The 19,066-nt window shown below is 42.4% G+C and overlaps 1 protein-coding gene and 2 non-coding genes across 3 annotated transcripts; 2 read left to right on the plus strand and 1 right to left on the minus strand.

Moving 5' to 3' along the window:
* Positions 1 to 496: 496 nt before the first annotated feature.
* LOC135481478 (putative nuclease HARBI1) lies at positions 497 to 4,355 on the minus strand. The gene is made up of 5 exons (XM_064761291.1): positions 4,201 to 4,355; positions 1,862 to 1,961; positions 1,381 to 1,479; positions 999 to 1,349; positions 497 to 700 (listed from the first exon to the last, which is right to left on the minus strand). The coding sequence occupies exons 1-5, from the start codon at positions 4,353 to 4,355 to the stop codon at positions 497 to 499; spliced, it is 909 nt and encodes a 302-aa protein (XP_064617361.1).
* A 726-nt stretch (positions 4,356 to 5,081) lies between these two features.
* Positions 5,082 to 5,266, plus strand: LOC135481481 (U2 spliceosomal RNA). Its single transcript, XR_010446013.1, has one exon. It is a non-coding gene; the product is annotated as a U2 spliceosomal RNA (small nuclear RNA).
* Positions 5,267 to 17,499: 12,233 nt separating this feature from the next.
* On the plus strand, positions 17,500 to 17,684 carry LOC135481479 (U2 spliceosomal RNA). Its single transcript, XR_010446011.1, has one exon. It is a non-coding gene; the product is annotated as a U2 spliceosomal RNA (small nuclear RNA).
* The last annotated feature ends 1,382 nt before the right edge of the window (positions 17,685 to 19,066 follow it).

Genomic DNA, 19,066 nt, shown 5'->3' on the forward strand with positions numbered 1-19,066 from the left:
TTCTATTACAGGGCAAATCGAGAATATTCCGAGAACATTTCTTCTGCCGAAGAACACGAGGAACTAGAAGGTCGTGGCGCCCTTGATATAACGCAGAATACCCAACCATACAAGCCTACCCTCATATCAACTGAGTAAGATGTGTTTCTTAAAGGGTTGCACTTTGCACTTGAGCTGCTGTCATCTACATTGTTCATATGTATTCCTTATTGTACTTTTCAGGGGAAAAAAGACATCCTCAACAGCTACACGTCATGAGTCGGGACCGGTACTGCAGAAGACGACTGAAGCATTGACTTACCTAAAAGAGGAACATGAAGCAAAGATGGCGTTGATTGAACTTCAAAAAGAGGCAGCAATATGCAAACGAAAAGCCTACGAAGCGAAATCTGATTACTACAAAGAAAAACTTAGACGCAAGCGTATTGATTTGTAAAATGATTTCTATCTTTGAATTAAATAAGACATTGTCCAGAAACTGTTTGCTTTGTTTTGCTCACTGATTGAAATGTTGCACAACGAATTTCTGTCGAAATAGGTTGCCTCGTAAGTCCGCTTCAACCGCGTTCAGTGGTCGAATTGGTTCCTCAAGGTTTTGTCTCGGCAGGTCTGGCTCAGGCTCAGGCAGAGGATCATGTCGTCGTCTTGCCAGGTTATGTAAGCAGGCAGTTGCAACTATAATAGCCATGTTGTGATCCAGCTGAAATTGAAGCGGCGATTAATGTACACGTATTGAGATCTAAGTACTGTATATGAAATAAAGCTGAAATAAAAGTGACTTATGTGAGGGAACATTATTATTTTAGTGTCGTCAGAAAATGTTCTACGTCACACCCTACTAAACCACCGTATTAAAATGGATTCTACTTTGAAACAATTTGAAACAACTCCTCTCATTCAGGAAAATATTAAGTAAAAACGGATAATATTTTTTTCAATGATTTCCAAACAGTTTCTGCGGACAAATCGTTTATTGTGGTTTTGTGAAATAAACTGACATTGCATTTACTTGCTGAACACCTCAGATGCATTCCCTTGGAAATGCATGGAAATCTTTTCTTCCAAATCCCAAATGCTCTTTCAATCACTCCCCTTGTTCTTCTCTGAGCAGTATTGTAATGAATCTCTGCTGGTGTCATCGCATTGCGAAAAGGAGTGAGCATGAATTGGCGACACGTGTACGCTGGATCCCCAAGCAAAATACCTTGGCATTCTCCTGTCTGGAATTTACGGAATAGTTCCGACTCCTCAAATACCCGAGAGTCATGTGCTGAACCATACCATCTGGCAACAACGTTCGTGAAGATAAGTTGATGGTCACACACAAGCTGACAGTTGAGGCTGTAATATCCTTTTTATAAACTTTTTATATCCTTTTATAAACCGTAAAGCATCCCTGCCACCAGCATTTACAATTGCTACATGGGAGCCATCGATAGCGCCAATAACACCAGGGAAATGCGTAATCTCATAAAACCCCTATGCAACTACTCGTCTTTCTTGCAGTGTGTCGGGGAAATGAATAAACTGCCTTTTCCTGGCACAAATCGCGGCAGAGACACGATGAATAGCCCTGCAACACGACGCTTGTGACACTCCACACATGTCCCCAACATCCATCTGAAACGATGCTCTCACATAGAATCGTAATGCAACTGTCAACTGTTCAAGAGGAGTTAGTGCATAATTCCTCCTGGTTGCGGGCAGCAGGTCATCTTGTAATAAATTCAGCAGCCAACGAAACGATTCTATGGAGATCCTTTAACGTCTGATGAATTTTGTATCATCGTATTTCTCTTAAGGGATTTATTCTATTCTCAAAAACCCTGACGGCATGCCCATGATCACAGCGCATCTGTACCTCTTCCCCTGCCTCGTCCTGAGCAAACTCTAACAGTGCTAGGGCATCCATGTCAGCACCGTTCTGCACTAAACTTAGAGCGATTCCCTCTGTAAAGTACCTAGTCGGAGCAGTTAAACATACCCCTCACTGACGATAAAACATTCCTTTGTTGTTTAGACGCGTGTGGTTAAATTTTGATCGGGTGTCATTTAATCACATCTTGTGAATCGGCGACTAAGAATAAATAGGCGATGATCGCATGATTAGTGCTTTTACACGCGTGTAAACTTTAAAACACCTTTATGAATTCGGCCCCTATTCTTTATTTCTTGATGTAATTGGTCCAGATTTAGTTACTTACCTCAATCGTTGTTATGATGAATTTAAATTGTGCGACTCTCAGTCGTTATGTTACATCTCTCTTATTTGTAAGGACGCCAGCCAGGCCGACAATCTAAAATACTGGCGTCCGATATCGTTACTAAATTTAGACTATAAGATCATCTCCAAAGTCCTATGTAATCGGTTAAACACTGTAATGTCTGTTTTGGTTCACCCGGATGAGACTTGTTCTGTTCCGGGCAGATCTATTTTAGACTATTGCCATTTGCTTAGAAACATTATTGATTATGTAGACTCTAAAGATATTCCTGCTTTATTCTTATGTATCGATAATGAGAAGGCCTTCGGTCGCGTTTCTCATGAGTACCTCTTCCGGCTATTAGAAGTTTATAATTTCGGCCCCTTGTTTCGGCGCTGGATCAAGCTCCTGTATTCGGAGTCAAAAGCCTCGGTTTTGGTAAACGGTTTTATTTCGGATCAGTTTGCGCTGTCTAGCGGCGTCCATCAGGGATGTGCTTTAAGTCCCTTGCTTTATGTGCTCTCTTTGGAACCCCTCCGCAAAGCCCGAAATTAAAGGAGTTAAACCTCCAGGTACCCAAAAAGTTGTTAAATTATCCGCGTTTGCAGACGATATTTCCTGCACCCTTATATCAAGGCCTTCAGTTATTCATGTAATTAACTTATGTAAGCTTTTTGGTTTGGGTTCAGGTTCCAAAATCAACCTGACTAAAATGTATGGGTTATGGCTCGGTCGATGATCACAGTCGGTCGAGCCTACACTATACTCTGTGACAATGTTCAAAGATGTCAAGAAAATCCTGGGTTGCCGCTTAGGCTCGGCTAGTACGAGTACTATTCAGGAAAGCAATTGGCGTCCGCTTATAAATAAGATATACGATGTTTTTAATCTATGGAAGAACAGGCATTTGTCTTTTAAAGGCCGTTCTGTTTTAATTAACGTATTAGCGCTATCCAAACTATGGTATGTCGGTTCTATTTTGCCCCTCTCCCAAGAGTATCTTAAGTTGCTTAATCATTCAGTTTTTTGGGGGTGGCACTCATGAGTGACTAAAGAGGGATGTCTTATTTAATCCAGTCTCTTCTGGGGGTTTTGGTTTGGTTCATATCCCTTCTAAGTTAAAAGCGTTTCACCTTATGCATTTAAAACGTTTAGTTTGTTTATTTCAGTCGGAAGAGTGCCCTATGTGGTGCTATTTCGCAATGTATTGGGTGGGCCTTCAGTTACTTTGCCTTTGTCCTTCTTTTGCTAGTAATTTAATTCCCCATTCTACTTCTGTTCCTTTGTTTTACCAGAATGCCCTCGCGGCATTCTCTGAGTTTGTTCTGTTATCCCCTGATGCCGATCTGTTATCTTTTTCATCTAAAAAAGCCTATGCTGTCTTTGTTTCCCCCGTATGTGTTCAGCCCTCTGTTGTTAAACTGTTCACCAATATTGATTTTGTCTCTGTGTTCAAGAATGTAAATGTAAATATTTTAGAAAACAACGTAAAGAACTTTTTGTTTAGGCTTGTAAATAGAATGTTGTATACAGGGTGCTTCTTAAACAAAATTTGTAGAGAACCCCGTCGTTATTTATGCTTATTTTGTGGTGCTCATTGGGAAACCATTGAAAACTGTGCTTGACAACTTGTCGTCCCGTGGATTTCCTTCGGTTCATGCCCTTGGCAGCTGCGCTCTCCCAGAGAATGGTTCCTCACCCTACCTAATGCCTCCACTGTTCAGCGTCTGCTGTCTGTGCATAAACTCTCTTGTGACCAGTGTCAAGTGACCATTACACGCTTTGACAAGCGGGATGTATCCATTCGTCTCCACTGGCTGTCCTACTTTGCTTATGGCAAAGTACTGTCTGTAGCCCCAGATGTTATCCCGGGCACTTCAATTCAAACTGATATTCGGAGCATCTCTCTCCGTGTTAACTGTGAAGATCTGTGCAAATTGCCTTATGAATCTTCCATCCTTGGCTACCGTCCTTTGTGCCGTCTCTGGTCGCCCACCCAAATGTCTCCGCTGCAACGCCCTCGGACATGTCCGCCGGGAATGCCCTTCTGTGCTCTGTTCCTCCTGTCGTGCTGTCCACTTGCCTGATTCTCCATGTTCTGTCCGGTCCTACGCCTCCATTGCGAAGCCTTTTTCCAATCCCTTTCCCCATTCGTCTGTAAACTTGTCAGATTCCGAGTCTAGCGATCCAGAATGTGTCCCTGAAAAGATGATTGTGGAATCACCTGCCGATCATGTCTCGACTAATGAACCCCGGTTGAATAGTGAGCCTCGGGCATCACCAGCCTCCAGGAATGCCCCGGTATCGGCACCAGATGAATGCGACGGAACTGGCGTGAAGAGGCTAAAACGTGAACTCCACCTTCCTACAATTCCACCATACCCCGGAACGACGAATAGAGACTGTAGGCCAGTTCGTATCTCCAAGGAGGAGATGAATGAGTACAAGGAAAAGTTATTTATGGAAGGAAGTCGAAAACCTCGTATCAAATTTGGTCCCCACACCAAATTGTGCTACTCTCGCTGCATAGGGGGAGAGATAGAGGCTTTGGTGTGTTTCTGTGGAACTATAAGTCAACATTTCTACTGTAAAACTGCCGCGGTATATCTGCCCAGGTTTGATTTTTCCGCCATTTACGATGGGGGACCGTTGCCCTGAGATGGTTAGTTCATTCATTTTGACCCTACCCCAAATTTACATCGTTTAAAATTTGTTATCCTCAGAACGTTTGCTGACTTTATTTCGTTTTATTCTTTCCCGTTTCCAGCTTAACATCATTTTTAATGGGAATTTAATTCGTTTTTTCTACAAGTTTTTTTGAAGTTTACCGCGTCTGAGAATTTTACTCGTATTTATTATTGTATATCTACTTATTGAATAAAGTTTTATGAAAAGAAAAAAAAGTATCTGTTCTTATCAGCTTAATATCTGATACGCCTTCCATCGGAGGGAATCGATATTAAACTGATTTTTGGAACTGGGTGAGAGATTTGGAATAAATGAATGATTATGGCTTTACGTCACATCGGCAATATTTCAGCCATATCGTGGCGAGAACATGTTTAAAACCAGGAATCAGTATATGGTTTTCAAGACTGAAGTATGAACATACAAAACAAATGAAAAATGACAGACATGTTTAAAACTAGGTAAAACAATCAAAGCTCTTTAAAAACTTGAAAACCACAAAGCTTTTGAAATTTTAATTTGTATATATGAACTAGAAATATCTATGTGAAATAAAAATAAAATTATATCTTATGATATAATCCAATATGTTTTAAGTAATTTATGACAGTATCGCCAGCGACACTGTCAAATAAATCAAATATAGAGCTGTGTAGAATCTTTGCCTAATATGAGCAAAGTCCACACAGTCAACGAGAATATGTTTCATGCCGTACTGGGCATTACAACCAACACACTCAGTAGCACTGCTCCCATCTAGGATAAAATTGTGTGTTAGACGAGAATGCCCAATACGGCACCTTGTTAGAACTATTTGGTCCCTACGAGACCTATTAAGAATATAAGAATTATTGCCAATGACCGGATGAATAGCATGCAGTTTGTTGTGGATCTGCAAATCCCATTCACCCTGCCAAAGGCGACGAATATATTTAAGAATATCAGATCTAAAATCAGTGTAACAAATTTTCATCTTCGATATGGGTTTATTAAGGGCAGCTTTCGCCTCCCTGTCCACGACTGTGTTTCCATGGATACCAATGTGACTTGGTATCCAACAGAATACAATATCTTTACCTCTTTTAATTAGATTTTTATGTACGGCTAATATCTCAAGGATGGAAGGATTTTTAAATTTATTATTCTGAATTGCCAAAAGGCAAGAGAGCGAGTCCGTGCAGATCACAGCCCTCTGGGCATGCCCAGCAGAAACATATGACAAAGCCAGAAGTATAGCTCTGGCCTCTGCAGAAAAGATTGAAGATGAGGATGGAAGACGAAGAGAAGTGACCCGCTGTTCCAAGACAGCCACAGCCGGAACCTTCTCCCCATCCTTCGACCCGTCAGTATATATAAATTTCTAATCTGGATAATTAGCCTTTATCTCAGAAAAACTTTGCTGAATTATTAGAGGATTCGTATTTCTTTTGTTATGTTTACGTAGATCAAATATCAATTTAGGTTGTGGGAGAAGCCAGGGAGGAGACTCCGGAAAAGAAACCGGAGCTATATTCTCAAGCTCGATGCCAGCTCCCACAACGTGGTCCCGAACACGAAGACTGAACGAAGGAATCTAATTCGGACATTTGTTATATTTGTCTACATATAACGGATTGAAAACACAGTCATAGGCAGGGTTTGTTGGGTGTGCTTTAAGCTTTGTAGTATATTGAAGGCATAGTTTTATACGCCTGAGATGTAAAGAAGGCTCATTAGCTTCGACGTATAAACTTTCTACTGGTGAGGTTCTAAATGCACCAAGGCTGAGCCTCAAACCTTGGTGGACAGGATCCAACATTTTAAGATAGGATTTCCTTGCAGAACCATAAATGATGGACCCAAAGTCCAATTTAGACCTCACAAGAGAACGATATAAATTAAGTAAAACTGATCGGTCAGCACCCCAATCGGTACTAGACACGACCTTTATTATATGGAGAGCCTTTGTGCATTTAGCTTTAAGCATTTTTATATGAGGTAGAAAGGATAATTTTTTATCAAATATAACCCCTAAAAATTTATTTTCCCCAACAATCTTCACTGGTTCTCCACAAAATTTAAGCTCAGGGTCTAGATGAAGATTCCGTTTATTACAGAAATGCATACCGACGGTTTTAGATGTGAAAAATCTAAAACCGTTGGCAACTGCCCATTTCTCAATCTTGTTGAGACAAAGCTGCAGTTGCCGCTCGATGTTATTCATATTTTTAGCCCGGTAGCATATAAGGAAATCATCTACGTATAAAGAACCCTCAGTGCCAGATGTCAACGTTTTAGCTAAGCTATTAATTTTTATGCTGAACAGTGTTGGCGAAAGAATACTGCCCTGGGGAACACCCATCTCCTGCTCATGCGAATCAGAAAGAGTGGACCCCGCCCGTACCTTAAACCGACGATCAGATAGAAATTCGGATATAAATGATGGTAAGCGGCCTTTAAGACCCATATCAGAAAGGTCCTTTAAAATACCATATTTCCATGTGGTGTCGTAGGCCTTTTCAAGGTCAAAAAACATCGACACCACATGTTCATTATTAATAAAACCGTCACGAATAAAAGTTTCGAAACGGACAAGGTGATCTAAAGTAGATCGACCTTGACGAAAACCACATTGTATATTAGATAGTAACTTGTTGGTTTCAAGAAACCAAACAAGCCTATCATTTATCATCCGTTCCATAGTCTTACAGACGCAGCTGGTAAGAGCTATGGGACGGTAATTATTTGGATCAGTATGATCCTTACCCGGTTTAGGGACCGGGATAATACACGCCTCCCTCAACGTCGGCGGAAAATTACCAGTTTGCCAAATGTCATTAAGTAAATCCAAGAGAGTCTCAAGTGGCTCAGATGGTAAATGATTCAGAAGCTTATAATATATATTATCAGGGCCACACGCAGTATCGTGTGCCTTTTTAAGAGAAGTTTTAAGTTCCTCAATTGAAAAACGTCGATTATAATCTTCTAAATGTTTAGAAGAAAAAGGCAATTTAATTTTCTCCTTATGTTTTTTAATACGTCGAAACTCAGAAGTGTAATTCTCAGAAGAAGATTTCTGAGATATTGTTTCAGCTAGTTTATTCGCTATTTCAGATGGCGATGTTAATAGGGTATCGCCATCTTTTAAATACTGAATTTTGGCTTTGTTGTTTTTGCCCTTAAGCTTCTGAACCATGTTCCAGACCTTACGCATGGGTGTTTTTGACGTAATGCCTGAAAGAAAGTTCCGTCAACAAGAACGTCTCTTAGACTTAATTAATCGGCGAGCCTTAGCTCCGAATATACGGACCTGGTTTAAATTATTATTATCAGGACAATGATTAAATCTGCGCTCGGCCTTTTTGCGATCCTTTATGGCTTTGCGACAGTCATCGTCGTACCAGGGTTTACTTTTGGATTTTGGATTTGTCGAGGTCTTACGTATGGTTCTATCAGCTGCTGTTAATATAAGTTCATTAAATTTTAAAAGAGGATCTTCTGCAGTATTGAGATTCTCTGGAGTGATGTCAGCCTCACAGAACATCTCAAATGCCATCCATTCTCCCTTATCGAACTTCCACCTAGCTATACGTTCTAAGGAATTAGACGTGAGATGCTCTAGGACAATAGGAAAATGGTCACTACCACAAAGATCATCATACACCTTCCAAGAAAAATCCAGGAGAAGTGATGGATCCGTGATAGTGAGATCAATAGCAGAATATGAACCATTACCAGGATGTAAATAGGTATTAGAACCATCATTGAAATAACACAGTCCATCAGAAGATAAAAAGTTTTCGAGTTGTCTGCCCTTATCATTTATGTTATCACTGCCCCATAGGGTGTTATGGGCATTAAAATCACCCATTATTATAAACGGTTTAGGTAACTGTTCTGTTAAATTATGCAGTTGGGAAGCTGTCATGGAGGAACGAGGAGGAATATAAACAGAACATAATGTAATGGTTTTAGACAAAGAAACACGTACGGCAACAGCCTGGAGCTCCGTATCAAGAGCAACCGGGCTATGAATAATATTATTATTGATAAAGATAGAGGAGCCACCACAAGCTCTCTCTTCATCATTAGAATAGGTACTGTATAAAGAATAATTTTTCAGAGATATTTTATCTTTGTCAGATATCTTCAGGTGAGTCTCCTGAAGACAAAGGGCAATTGGATTTAGAGATTGGACTAGCTGTGTTACTTCAATAAAATTTACTTTAAGACCTCGACAATTCCACTGTATAATTTTGTCATTTATAGACATTATGGAGGGAGACGTATAGGGGATTTACTTTTTTGTTTGGACCGAGAACGACTTTCCTTGGGAGATGTGCTGTTCGATCTCCCCGGTGCGGGTGATGTATCCATCACGCACGCATCCAACACCGAAGGACCAGTGTCCTCCAGCAACCCAAACCTATTAAAAGTTTGGATCAGATCCCTAGTCGCCTTAGACGGACGGTCTGAAGGGCCACTAGGTTTACGGCTATGCTGATTAGATCCTTTTTGAGTTGATTTAGGTATATTTTTGTCAGCAGGATTAGAGGTATTATTATTCTGTTTTACTGTATTAGATTGAACTGTCTGCGTAGAGCAAGACGAAGACGTAGTTTTATCAACAGGTTTAGCTATTGCTGGCACAGTTATTGTTTTAGGTTTATCGTCACCAATGGGCCAAGTTAAAGTTGTTTGTGTGCTAACAGATGTTGACACTTTCTTGAGCACATTGGCGAAGGAAGTTTTCAGAACATTATCCGGAAGAGCGATCAGTCGTCGTGCTTCTTGGTACGATATATTGTTTTTAATTTTACACTGAACAATCTGTTTCTCTTTTATAAAGAGAGAACAGTCCTTAGAGGAGGCCATATGGGCCTCGCCACAATTGAAACATTTAATTTTATTATTACAGTCAAAGCCCTCATGGCCTTCTTCTGCACATCTAAAGCAGACGAGTTTGTTCCGGCACAGACCCCTGCCATGGCCAAACCTCTGGCAGGAGAAACACCGGGTCGGGTTGGGTATGAATAAATCAACCCGTACACTGTAAGGGCCAACAAAGATAGATGTTGGCAGTGAAGGTCTATCAAATGTTAATAGATAGGTATTTGTATTAATGAGATTTCCATCTCGTTTAATGGCGAACCGTTTAACACTGGTTACGCCCTGGGTTTTAAGTTCATCTGTTATTTCTTGTTCTGTCATTTGGTTTAGGTCCTGATCCCTATCCCGAATAATGCCCTGAGAGCAGTTTAAGGTGTTATGTGGAGTGACCGAAACATTATGTTCTCCAATATTATGAATTTTCATTAAATTAAGATATTGTTGTTTTCTAAATACTTCTAACAAAATGTTACCAGACTTCATCTTTTTTACCTGTTTTAAATTTCCTGCATAACTTTCTAGAGTTTTTTTTAATAACAATGGGTTTATTTTATTTGCAGCTTTATTTTCATTTTTACTTGTTATTACTAGAAAGGCTGGAAAATGATTATTTGCTCCCTCTAAATCTAGCGATAACTCATTTTTCCTTTTTTTACACACTACTGGGGAAGGTTGTGATAAAGACATACTGTGTTTGTGTTAATTTCACCCTACGTGTCCCCCACCCACCACGGAGTGCCAACAAGGGCGGTGTCAGAGCCTGCGGATATCCAGCAGGATACACACCGAGGATTCCACGAAAGGTATACTCAGATAGCCGCCTAGATGAGTTAACCAAATTTCCTTAACGAACTCCTCCCTTATTCACCCGTGGAAAAAAGGTCACACATCAGATACCCACTATCCAATTGACCCATGAGCCACCGCCCCAAACTATAGTCCCGCAAACCAGATTTTAGTCAATGTGGCAATTCGCTCTTTGGAGATGTTGATAACAAGTTTGGGACTACGAAGAGGCAAGACATGACCAGCCAATTGATTGAACCGGGCCCATCCGACCTCCCGTCTCTCTCCAAGTAAGGGCCAAAGCGGAGTGTTGGGCGTGAGGATCTCGCAAGACCAACACACCCTCAGCCACCAGGATCCCGTCCTCGTAGATTACGGGTTGCAACCCACGGCAAACAAGTCGCTCCCCGGTTGCCTCTCACACAACCGGGAAGATGTGAGCCTATTATATTCACAGGGCTCACACAGGAGAGCTCTAGGTTAGTCGACTTTTACGACAAGCTTGCCTAGAGGGCTGAGGTCCTATTCTTATCACCCCGGAAACCCCACGGGGGTGAGAGATTTGGAGCTTGCTCCATTCTCGCCACGGGATAACCCGGTATTGCAGTACTTCCGGGACTGGCCCACAACTCCTAACACAAATGAAAATCAGACTTAAAATTCGAAAGCCAATTTCTGCACTTAGTCCTCACTTTTATCGTACTGTCAGGTCAGGTAATTGTACATATGTTGTAAGATGTATGCTTGGTTATTGTTATTGTATTATGCAGGCTGTGTATCATATATACTAGTGCTCAAAAGAAAGTATACGCCAAAACAAATACATAAAAATCGCGCAAAGTAAAAAATTGAGAAATTATCCATGATGAGCCTTATTACCCGTGTAAACGCCGATCCATCCAGGGAACAAACTGGCCCAACAAAGCAAGATTTGCCTAAACTTAGCATAAAATCGAAAAATGGCCCTTCCACGTGTAACACGACATGAACGTGCATTTTGGCGGTATAAATGAGTCGACGGGAAACGTTAGGAACACAGTCCTCAGAAAAACACCAGAGGTATGCCACGTTTGAGCCAAGTTGAGCGAGAGAGAGCTGTCGGCATGGCCCAGCAAGGAGCGACCAACGCCGCCATTGCCAGAACCTTTGGTTGCACAAGAGCAACTATCGTCAGACTTATGCAGCGACTCCGGCAGACAGGCGTTACATCCGACAGGCCTAGGAGCGGTCGACCACGCGTCACCACCCCCGCTGAAGATCGACACATCCGGACCATTCACCTCCGCAATCGGAACATAACGGCAACTTCAACGGCGGCGACGGCACTAGGGCACCCGATTAGTCGACACACAGTCTACCGTCGACTACGTCAACACGGTATTAGGGCACGTCGGCCGTATTGTGGAGTTTATCTGACGCCTCAAAATCAACGAGAGCAGGTTTTGCGTGTACAAAAATGACGGTCGGGCTAGGATATACACGCGTGTAGGAGAACGTTTGGTGCCAAATTGCGTTCAGCAAGTTCGAGCGTTTGGAGGTGGTAGTGTGATGGTGTGGGGAGGCATCTGCGGCGATCTGAAGACGAGGCTGGTGGTGATTCATGGGAACCTCAATGCTCGCAGATACACGGATGAAGTTTTACGACCGGTTGTAGTGCCATTCATCCACCAACAGCAAAGAGGAATTTTGTACCAGCATGACAATGCAAGACCTCATACTGCAAGATTGACGAACAACTTTTTACAGAACGCCAACATCGATCTCTTACTATGGCCGGCATGTTCACCCGACCTCAATCCAATTGAACACTTATGGGACCACCTGGGCAGACAAGTCAGAAGATTGCCAGTGCCACCTGTGACCGTTCAACAGCTGGAAGAGTGTCTCCAACAGGAATGGCAACGAATCACACCTAACGTCATTCGACGCCTGACGTCATCAATGCGGCGACGTGTTGTGGCCTGCATCAATGCCAATGGAGGCCACACTCGCTACTGAGCATGATTTGAATGACATTTCCAGAAGAAAAAATACTTCATTTGAATTTTGCAAATGTGTAAATGTTCTGTTGACACCACATTTCTTTGACTGACCATCAAACCAAACCTTCACCATTTAATAAACTGTATGTATGGACGTTTCAGGTGAAATGGAATATTCTTATGGAATTAAAAAGAATTTCAAATATATTTTTTTCCGTTTTTATTTGATGTCTGATCAAACAGCTGTATACTTTCTTTTGAGCACTAGTTTATATGTGTTGCCATCATTTGTGTGCATATGCTCGTTACAGTAATAAAGCAGTATTTATTATAGTCTACTTTTCTTCTTTATTAAACATTTGTTCCGCTTGCTCAGCTGTCAGCCCAGCGGGTATGACTTTTGGACTGTATGCCGGGTTGCTGCGCGCTGCGCTGCATGTGTACACGCGTCACAACTGAATTGGGCTGGAAAGCAGACGTGCACAATGAACGCTGAGGCCGCCAGTCAGCCGGAGCGGCTGTCAATCATTTCATGTATACTGTGACGTCACAGAGACGCGCCAGGCTAACAATGAACGCTGTCGCCGTCAGTCCGCCCGGCGTCGAGCCGGCTTATGGGTACTGTGACGTCACAGAGACGCGCTACACCTGACACGGCCGGCAGAGGACTGGCGGACGTCATAGCATTGTTGAGGCCAGGCGCAGTACGTCGGGGCGGCTGGTAATTTGTGACGGGGCGACATGTAGGTAGGGCGTGTGTGTAGGCATATAGGCGGTGCAGATTTGTGCAAGAGATGTATACGGGCACGGGGTGTCTGTATGTAGGCATGCGAGTGCGGGCGGGCGGGCGGTCGGGCGCTGCATGCATACATACGCATGTGACAGGTATATTAGAACTCCTAGAAATGGGCCAGCCACGCTGAAATTTTTGGGGAAAAATTTCCCATAACTCCCCCTTCCGCCCTGTGATGCAGTGATGAGTATGGCTTCTGGGCTGCATACATACGCATGTGATACGCACATAAGGAGTGCAGACACCAGTGCACCCACGTGGTACACGGGAGGTATTGGGTGGTGTTGGATTTCGGGACACTGATCAGTATCGCTTCTCGGCCTTTTGGCTAAGATCTGTAAGTATCTTTGTCGGAAGGGTAGAGAGGCGCCCCGCGACGGGCATTGTGCGTCGTCTAGGGTTCTACTAAGCTTCAAGGATGGATCCTGGTCGTTTGCGCCGCACTGTGAGGATAACCTTCAAACAGTTACCCCCCATCCACGGTAGTTGGTGTCCTGACAGACTGTGAGGTCATGTCTGTTTGTTTTCCTGCATCATCCGGTCTTTCGTCACCGGATTTCAATCTTGTAAATTTGGCGCAGGAAGGCTATCCCTCCGCTTATAGTGGTGACGAGATGGACTTCACCGTGGTAAGAAAGCGCCGTAATAAAAGAGACTCAGGAACCCCTGAAAAACATAAAAAAGTTTAATTTCAGCTGATTGAGAAATGGCCAGTTTATCTTTTCATAGTATTAATTGTAATGGCTTGCTTACTTATCCTAAGTTCCCTACGTTAGCTACTTTTTGTAGCACTTTGAATTTTGACATTGTCTTTCTCCAGGAGACTCACCTGGACTCTACTGGAGTTCAAAAGCAATGGGAGTCCTCCTGGGGAGGGCAATGTTGTTTTTCTTTTGGTTCTAATTTTAGTTGTGGGGTCGGAATCCTGTTCCACCCCCGCTTAACAGTTGAGTTGGGCAAGATCCATAGGGACTTGTCCGGTCCTTTACTTTGCGTTGACTGTTCTGTTAATAATTTTAAGTTACGTTTAATTTCGGTCTATGCTCCCACTAGGGAGATTGATAGGCCAGATTTCTTTCGTTCTTTGGTTCCCTTTTGCGTTTCAAGCCGGCCCCATTGTCTTAGCGGGTGACTTCAACTGTATTCTTGATATTTCTATTGATAAGGATGGGGGTAACCCGGGCCGCGGCTTAGGCGGTTCCGGGGCCCTCAGGTCTTTGTGCTTAGATTTTTGTTTGGTAGATGGGAGGAATTTAAACATGAAGTTAAGTTGCTTATTATTTCCCACAGTCGTAGGTTATCAAAAGTGAAAAACTCTACCATTTGCCTTCTCCGCAAACAAATTTCGGAACTTCTGGCCTCTGACCCTAGCTCCCCCTCTCTTTTGGATCTGAAAAAAGAATTAAATGATTTAGTTGCTTCTTTCAACTTTGGCGTCAAAATCAGATCAAAAGCCGTTAACTTTAATTATGACGATAAGCCCTCCCGTTTCTTTTTTAATAAGGAGAAGGCTAGAGCTCAACGTAAAGTCTTTGATTTTCTTACCGTTGATGGTTCTGTTGTTTCTGATCAGTTGGAATTTATTTCCGCCGTCCGGTCATTTTATTCTTCCTTATTTTCGACAGAGCCAGTTGTAGATACTTACCTCGATTATTTCTTCTCAGATTTGCCTTCGTTGTCTCCGGCGGGGTCCGAATCACTTGATGGTCATATTACCCTTGAGGAGGTGCGGGCTGCGCTGGCGGGGATGAAGGACTTTTCTTCCCCTGGATCGGACGGTTTGCCCCAAGAGTTTTATTCTTTATTCCTTGATGTCATTGGTTCAGATTTAGTTACTTACCTCAATCGTTGTTATGATGAATTTAAATTATGTGAATCTCAGTCGTTATGCTACATTTCTCTTATTTGTAAGGACGCCAGCCAGGCAGACAATCTAAAATACTGGCGTCCGATATCCTTACTTAATTTAGATTATAAAATTATTTCTAAAGTCCTATGCAATCGTTTAAATTCTGTAATGTCTGTTTTAGTTCACCCGGATAAGACTTGTTCTGTTCCGGGCAGATCTATTTTACATAACTGCCATCTGCTTAGGAACATTATTGATTACGTAGATTCTAAAGATATACCTGCTCTATTCTTATGTATTGATAATGAGAAGACCTTCGATCGCGTCTCTCATGAGTATCTCTTTCGGCTATTAGAAGTTTATAATTTCGGCCCCTCTTTTCGGCGGTGGATCAAGCTCCTGTATTCGGAGTCAAAAGCCTCGGTTTTAGTAAACGGTTTTATTTCGGATCAGTTTGCGCTGTCTAGGGGCGTCCACCAGGGATGTGCATTAAGTCCCTTGCTTTACGTGCTCTGTTTGGAACCCCTCCTTAATAAGATCCGTGCAAAGCCTGAAATTGAAGGAGTTAAACCTCCAGGTACCCAAAAAGTTGTTAAATTATCCGCGTATGCAGATAATATTTCCTGCACCCTTACATCAAGGCCTTCAGTCATTCATGTAATTAACTTATGCAAGCTTTTTAGTTTTGGTTCTGGCTCAAAAATTAACTTGATCAAAACGTATGGGTTATGGCTCGGCCGATGGTCACAGTCGGTCGAGCCTACACTATATTCTGTGACAATGTTTAATAATGTCAAAAAAATCCTTGGCTGTCACTTAGGCTCGGCTAGTACGAGTATTATTCAAGAAAGCAACTGGCGGCCGATTATAAATAAAATATATGATGTTTTTAATCTATGGAAAAATAGGCACCTGTCGTTTAAAGGCCGATCTGTTTTAATTAATGTAATAGCATTATCTAAACTGTGGTATGTTGGTTCTGTTTTGCCCCTCTCCCAGCAGTATCTTAAGTTGCTTAATCATTCAGTTTTTCAGTTCTTTTGGGGTGGCACTCACGAGTGCCTAAAGAGGGAGGTCTTATTTAATCAAGTCTCTTCTGGGGGTTTTGGTTTAGTCCACATCCCTTCTAAGTTAAAAGCGTTTTACCTTATGCATTTAAAACGTTTAGTTTGTTTGTTTCAGTCGGAAGAGTGCCCTATGTGGTGCTATTTCGCAATTTTTGGGGTGGGCCTTCAGTTACGCTGTCTTTGTCCTTCTTTTGCTAGTAATTTAATTCGCCATTCTACTTCTGTTCCTTTGTTTTATGAGAATGCCCTCGCGGCATTCTCTGAGTTTGTTCGGTTATCCCCCGACGCCGATTTATTATCGTTTTTATCAAAAAAAGCCTATACTGTCTTTGTTTCCCCTGTGTGTGTTCAACCCCCTGTCGTTAAGCTGTTCCCTAATATTGATTTTGTTTGTGTGTTTAAGAATATAAATGTGAATATTTTAGAAAACAATGTCAAAAACTTTTTGTTTAGGCTTCTTAACAGAATCCTTTATACAGAGTGCTTTTTAAATAAGATTTGCAGAGAACCCCGTCGCTATTTATGCTTATTTTGTGGTGCTCATTGGGAAACCATTGAGCACCTATTCTTTTCTTGCACCTTTGTTCGTCCCTTATGGCATTATCTCTCTGATTTAATTGAACGTTGGACTTTAATTTCTGTCCGTTTCTCGCTTCAGACTGTTGTGTTCTCTGTTTTCACACCTTGTGACAACAGATTTTATAATGATTTCTTTCTGTTCCTTATTTCTCAGTTGAAGTGGATCGTGTGGAAGTGTAGGAATGAGCGAAAGCACCATCACCTCTCTTTCACTCGATCCCGCGTTATTTCTCTCTTTGAGTCCTCAGTTCGCTCTCGTATTCGTGTTGAGTTTCATCGTTTACCTGTCCTTCAGTTTCTTGATCAGTGGTCCTGTGACCTACGTTTATGTTTCGTTAACGAAAATAATGAATTGGAATTTCTGCTTTAATTGCATGTTGATTACTTTTGTACCATAAACTACTTACCTGTTTGTTATCTGCAGGTTCTCAAGATATTGATTACCAAATGCTGTTAATAAATAATTGTCTATGTACGCCTGTTATTTAGTGTAATTCATGTTAATATTAGTATAAATAATTGTATATACTCACCGTCAAATCTTTTACTTACCTGTTGCTGGCGCTGGTCGCTTGCAACTCTTCATCCTGCTTTTATCCTTCATCATTGTACATAATGCATGCTCCATTCCTGTAAATAGAGAAGTCGCAGAATGAATTAAATGTATGTATATCCTTGTTGAATAAACGTCTTTTCAAAGAAAAAAAAAAGTATCTGTTCTTATCAGCTTAATATCTGATACGCCTTCCATCGGAGGGCATCGATATTAAACTGATTTTTGGAACTGGGTGAGAGATTTGGAGCTTGCTCCATTCTCGCCACGGGTTAACCCGGTATTGCAGTACTTCCGGGACTGGCCCACAACTCCTAACACAAACGAAAATCAGACTTAAAGTTCGAAAGCAAATTTCTGCACTTTTTAGTCCTCACTTTTATCGTACTGTCAGGTAATTGTGCATATGTTGTAAGATGTATGCTTGGTTATTGTTATTGTATTATGCAGGCTGTGTATCATATATATATATGTGTTGCCATCATTTTTTGTGCATATGCTGGTTGGTTACAGAAATAAGGCAGTATTATTATAGTCTGCTTTTCTTCTTTATTAAACATTAATTCCGCTTGCTGAGCTGTCAGCCCAGCGGGTATGACTTTTGGACTGTATGCCGGGTTGCTGCGCGCTGCGCTGCATGTGCACACGCGTCACACTGAATTCGACTGGAAAGCAGACGTGAACAATTAACGCTGAGGCCGCCAGTCAGCCGGAGCGGCGCGGCTGTCAATAATTTCATGTATACTGTGACGACACAGAGACGAGCCAGGTTAACAATGAACGCTGTCGCCGTCAGTCCGCCGTCGAGCCGCCTTCTGCGTACTGTGACGTCACATAGACGCGCTACACCTAGCTCGGCCGGCAGAGGACTGGCGGACGTCATAGCATTGTTGAGGCCAGGCGCAGTACGTCGGGGCGGCTGGTACTTTGTGAATATTAGAAAATCCTAGAAATGGACCAGTAGACCATGGCGCCACGCTGAAATGTTTGGGAAAAAATTTCCCATAATTCCCCCTTCCGCCCTGTAATACAGTGATCAGTATCGCTTCTCGGCTGCATACATACGCATGTGATACGCACATAAGGAGTGCAGACACCAGTGCACCCGCGTGGTACACGGGAGGTATTGGGTGGTGTTGCATCTCGGGAAACTGATCAGTATCGCTTCTCGGCCTTTTGGCTAAGATTTGTAAGTGTCTTTGTCAGAAGGGTAGAGAGGCGCCCCGCGTTATGCGTCGTTTAGGGTCTGTTAAGCATCAAGGATGGATCCTGGTCGTTTGCGTCGTACAGTGAGGATTACCTTTAAACAGTTACCCCGTGGAGACGTCCCTTTATGTCTGTACAATTACCTGATTGAGGAGGAAGGTTTTCCAGTTGAGGCTTTCGAAGGGATTGGTCAACTGAGAGGTTCTAGGGACTGGTACATCCTGTTCTCATCTACCAGTTTTGCAGAGAATGCGGCAGAGCTTGAATTAAGAAGGCTGGAGAAATGTGAAGCGTCCTTTGTTGTGTCATCGTTCCTCAGGAAGATAGTAACCCTACGTGTTTATTGGCTGCCCCTTTCCTTGGACAACGATGTGGTGAATGGATTCGTCCGGCAGTCTGGGGAAGTCCTTTCCTCTAGATTCGGAACCCATCAGACAACCCACCTACATAACGGGATGAGATGGTTTCGCCTCTCCGTGCAGGTGAGTAA

The sequence above is a fragment of the Liolophura sinensis genome, unplaced genomic scaffold (assembly GCF_032854445.1).
Source record: "Liolophura sinensis isolate JHLJ2023 unplaced genomic scaffold, CUHK_Ljap_v2 scaffold_118, whole genome shotgun sequence".
Classification (NCBI taxonomy): domain Eukaryota; kingdom Metazoa; phylum Mollusca; class Polyplacophora; order Chitonida; family Chitonidae; genus Liolophura; species Liolophura sinensis.

Excerpts from the sequence above, each read along its gene's own strand:
- LOC135481478 (XM_064761291.1), bottom strand. The coding sequence starts at position 4,355 with ATGGGGAAAGGGATTGGAAAAAGGCTTCGCAATGGAGGCGTAGGACCG. Across the intron at positions 1,962-4,200 it reads GTTGCAGCGGAGACATTTGG|GTACTTTACAGAGGGAATCG; the intron begins GTGGGCGACCAG and ends TGCTCCGACTAG. Across the intron at positions 1,350-1,380 it reads GCAGGGATGCTTTACGGTTT|TATTACAGCCTCAACTGTCA; the intron begins ATAAAAGGATAT and ends TTATAAAAAGGA.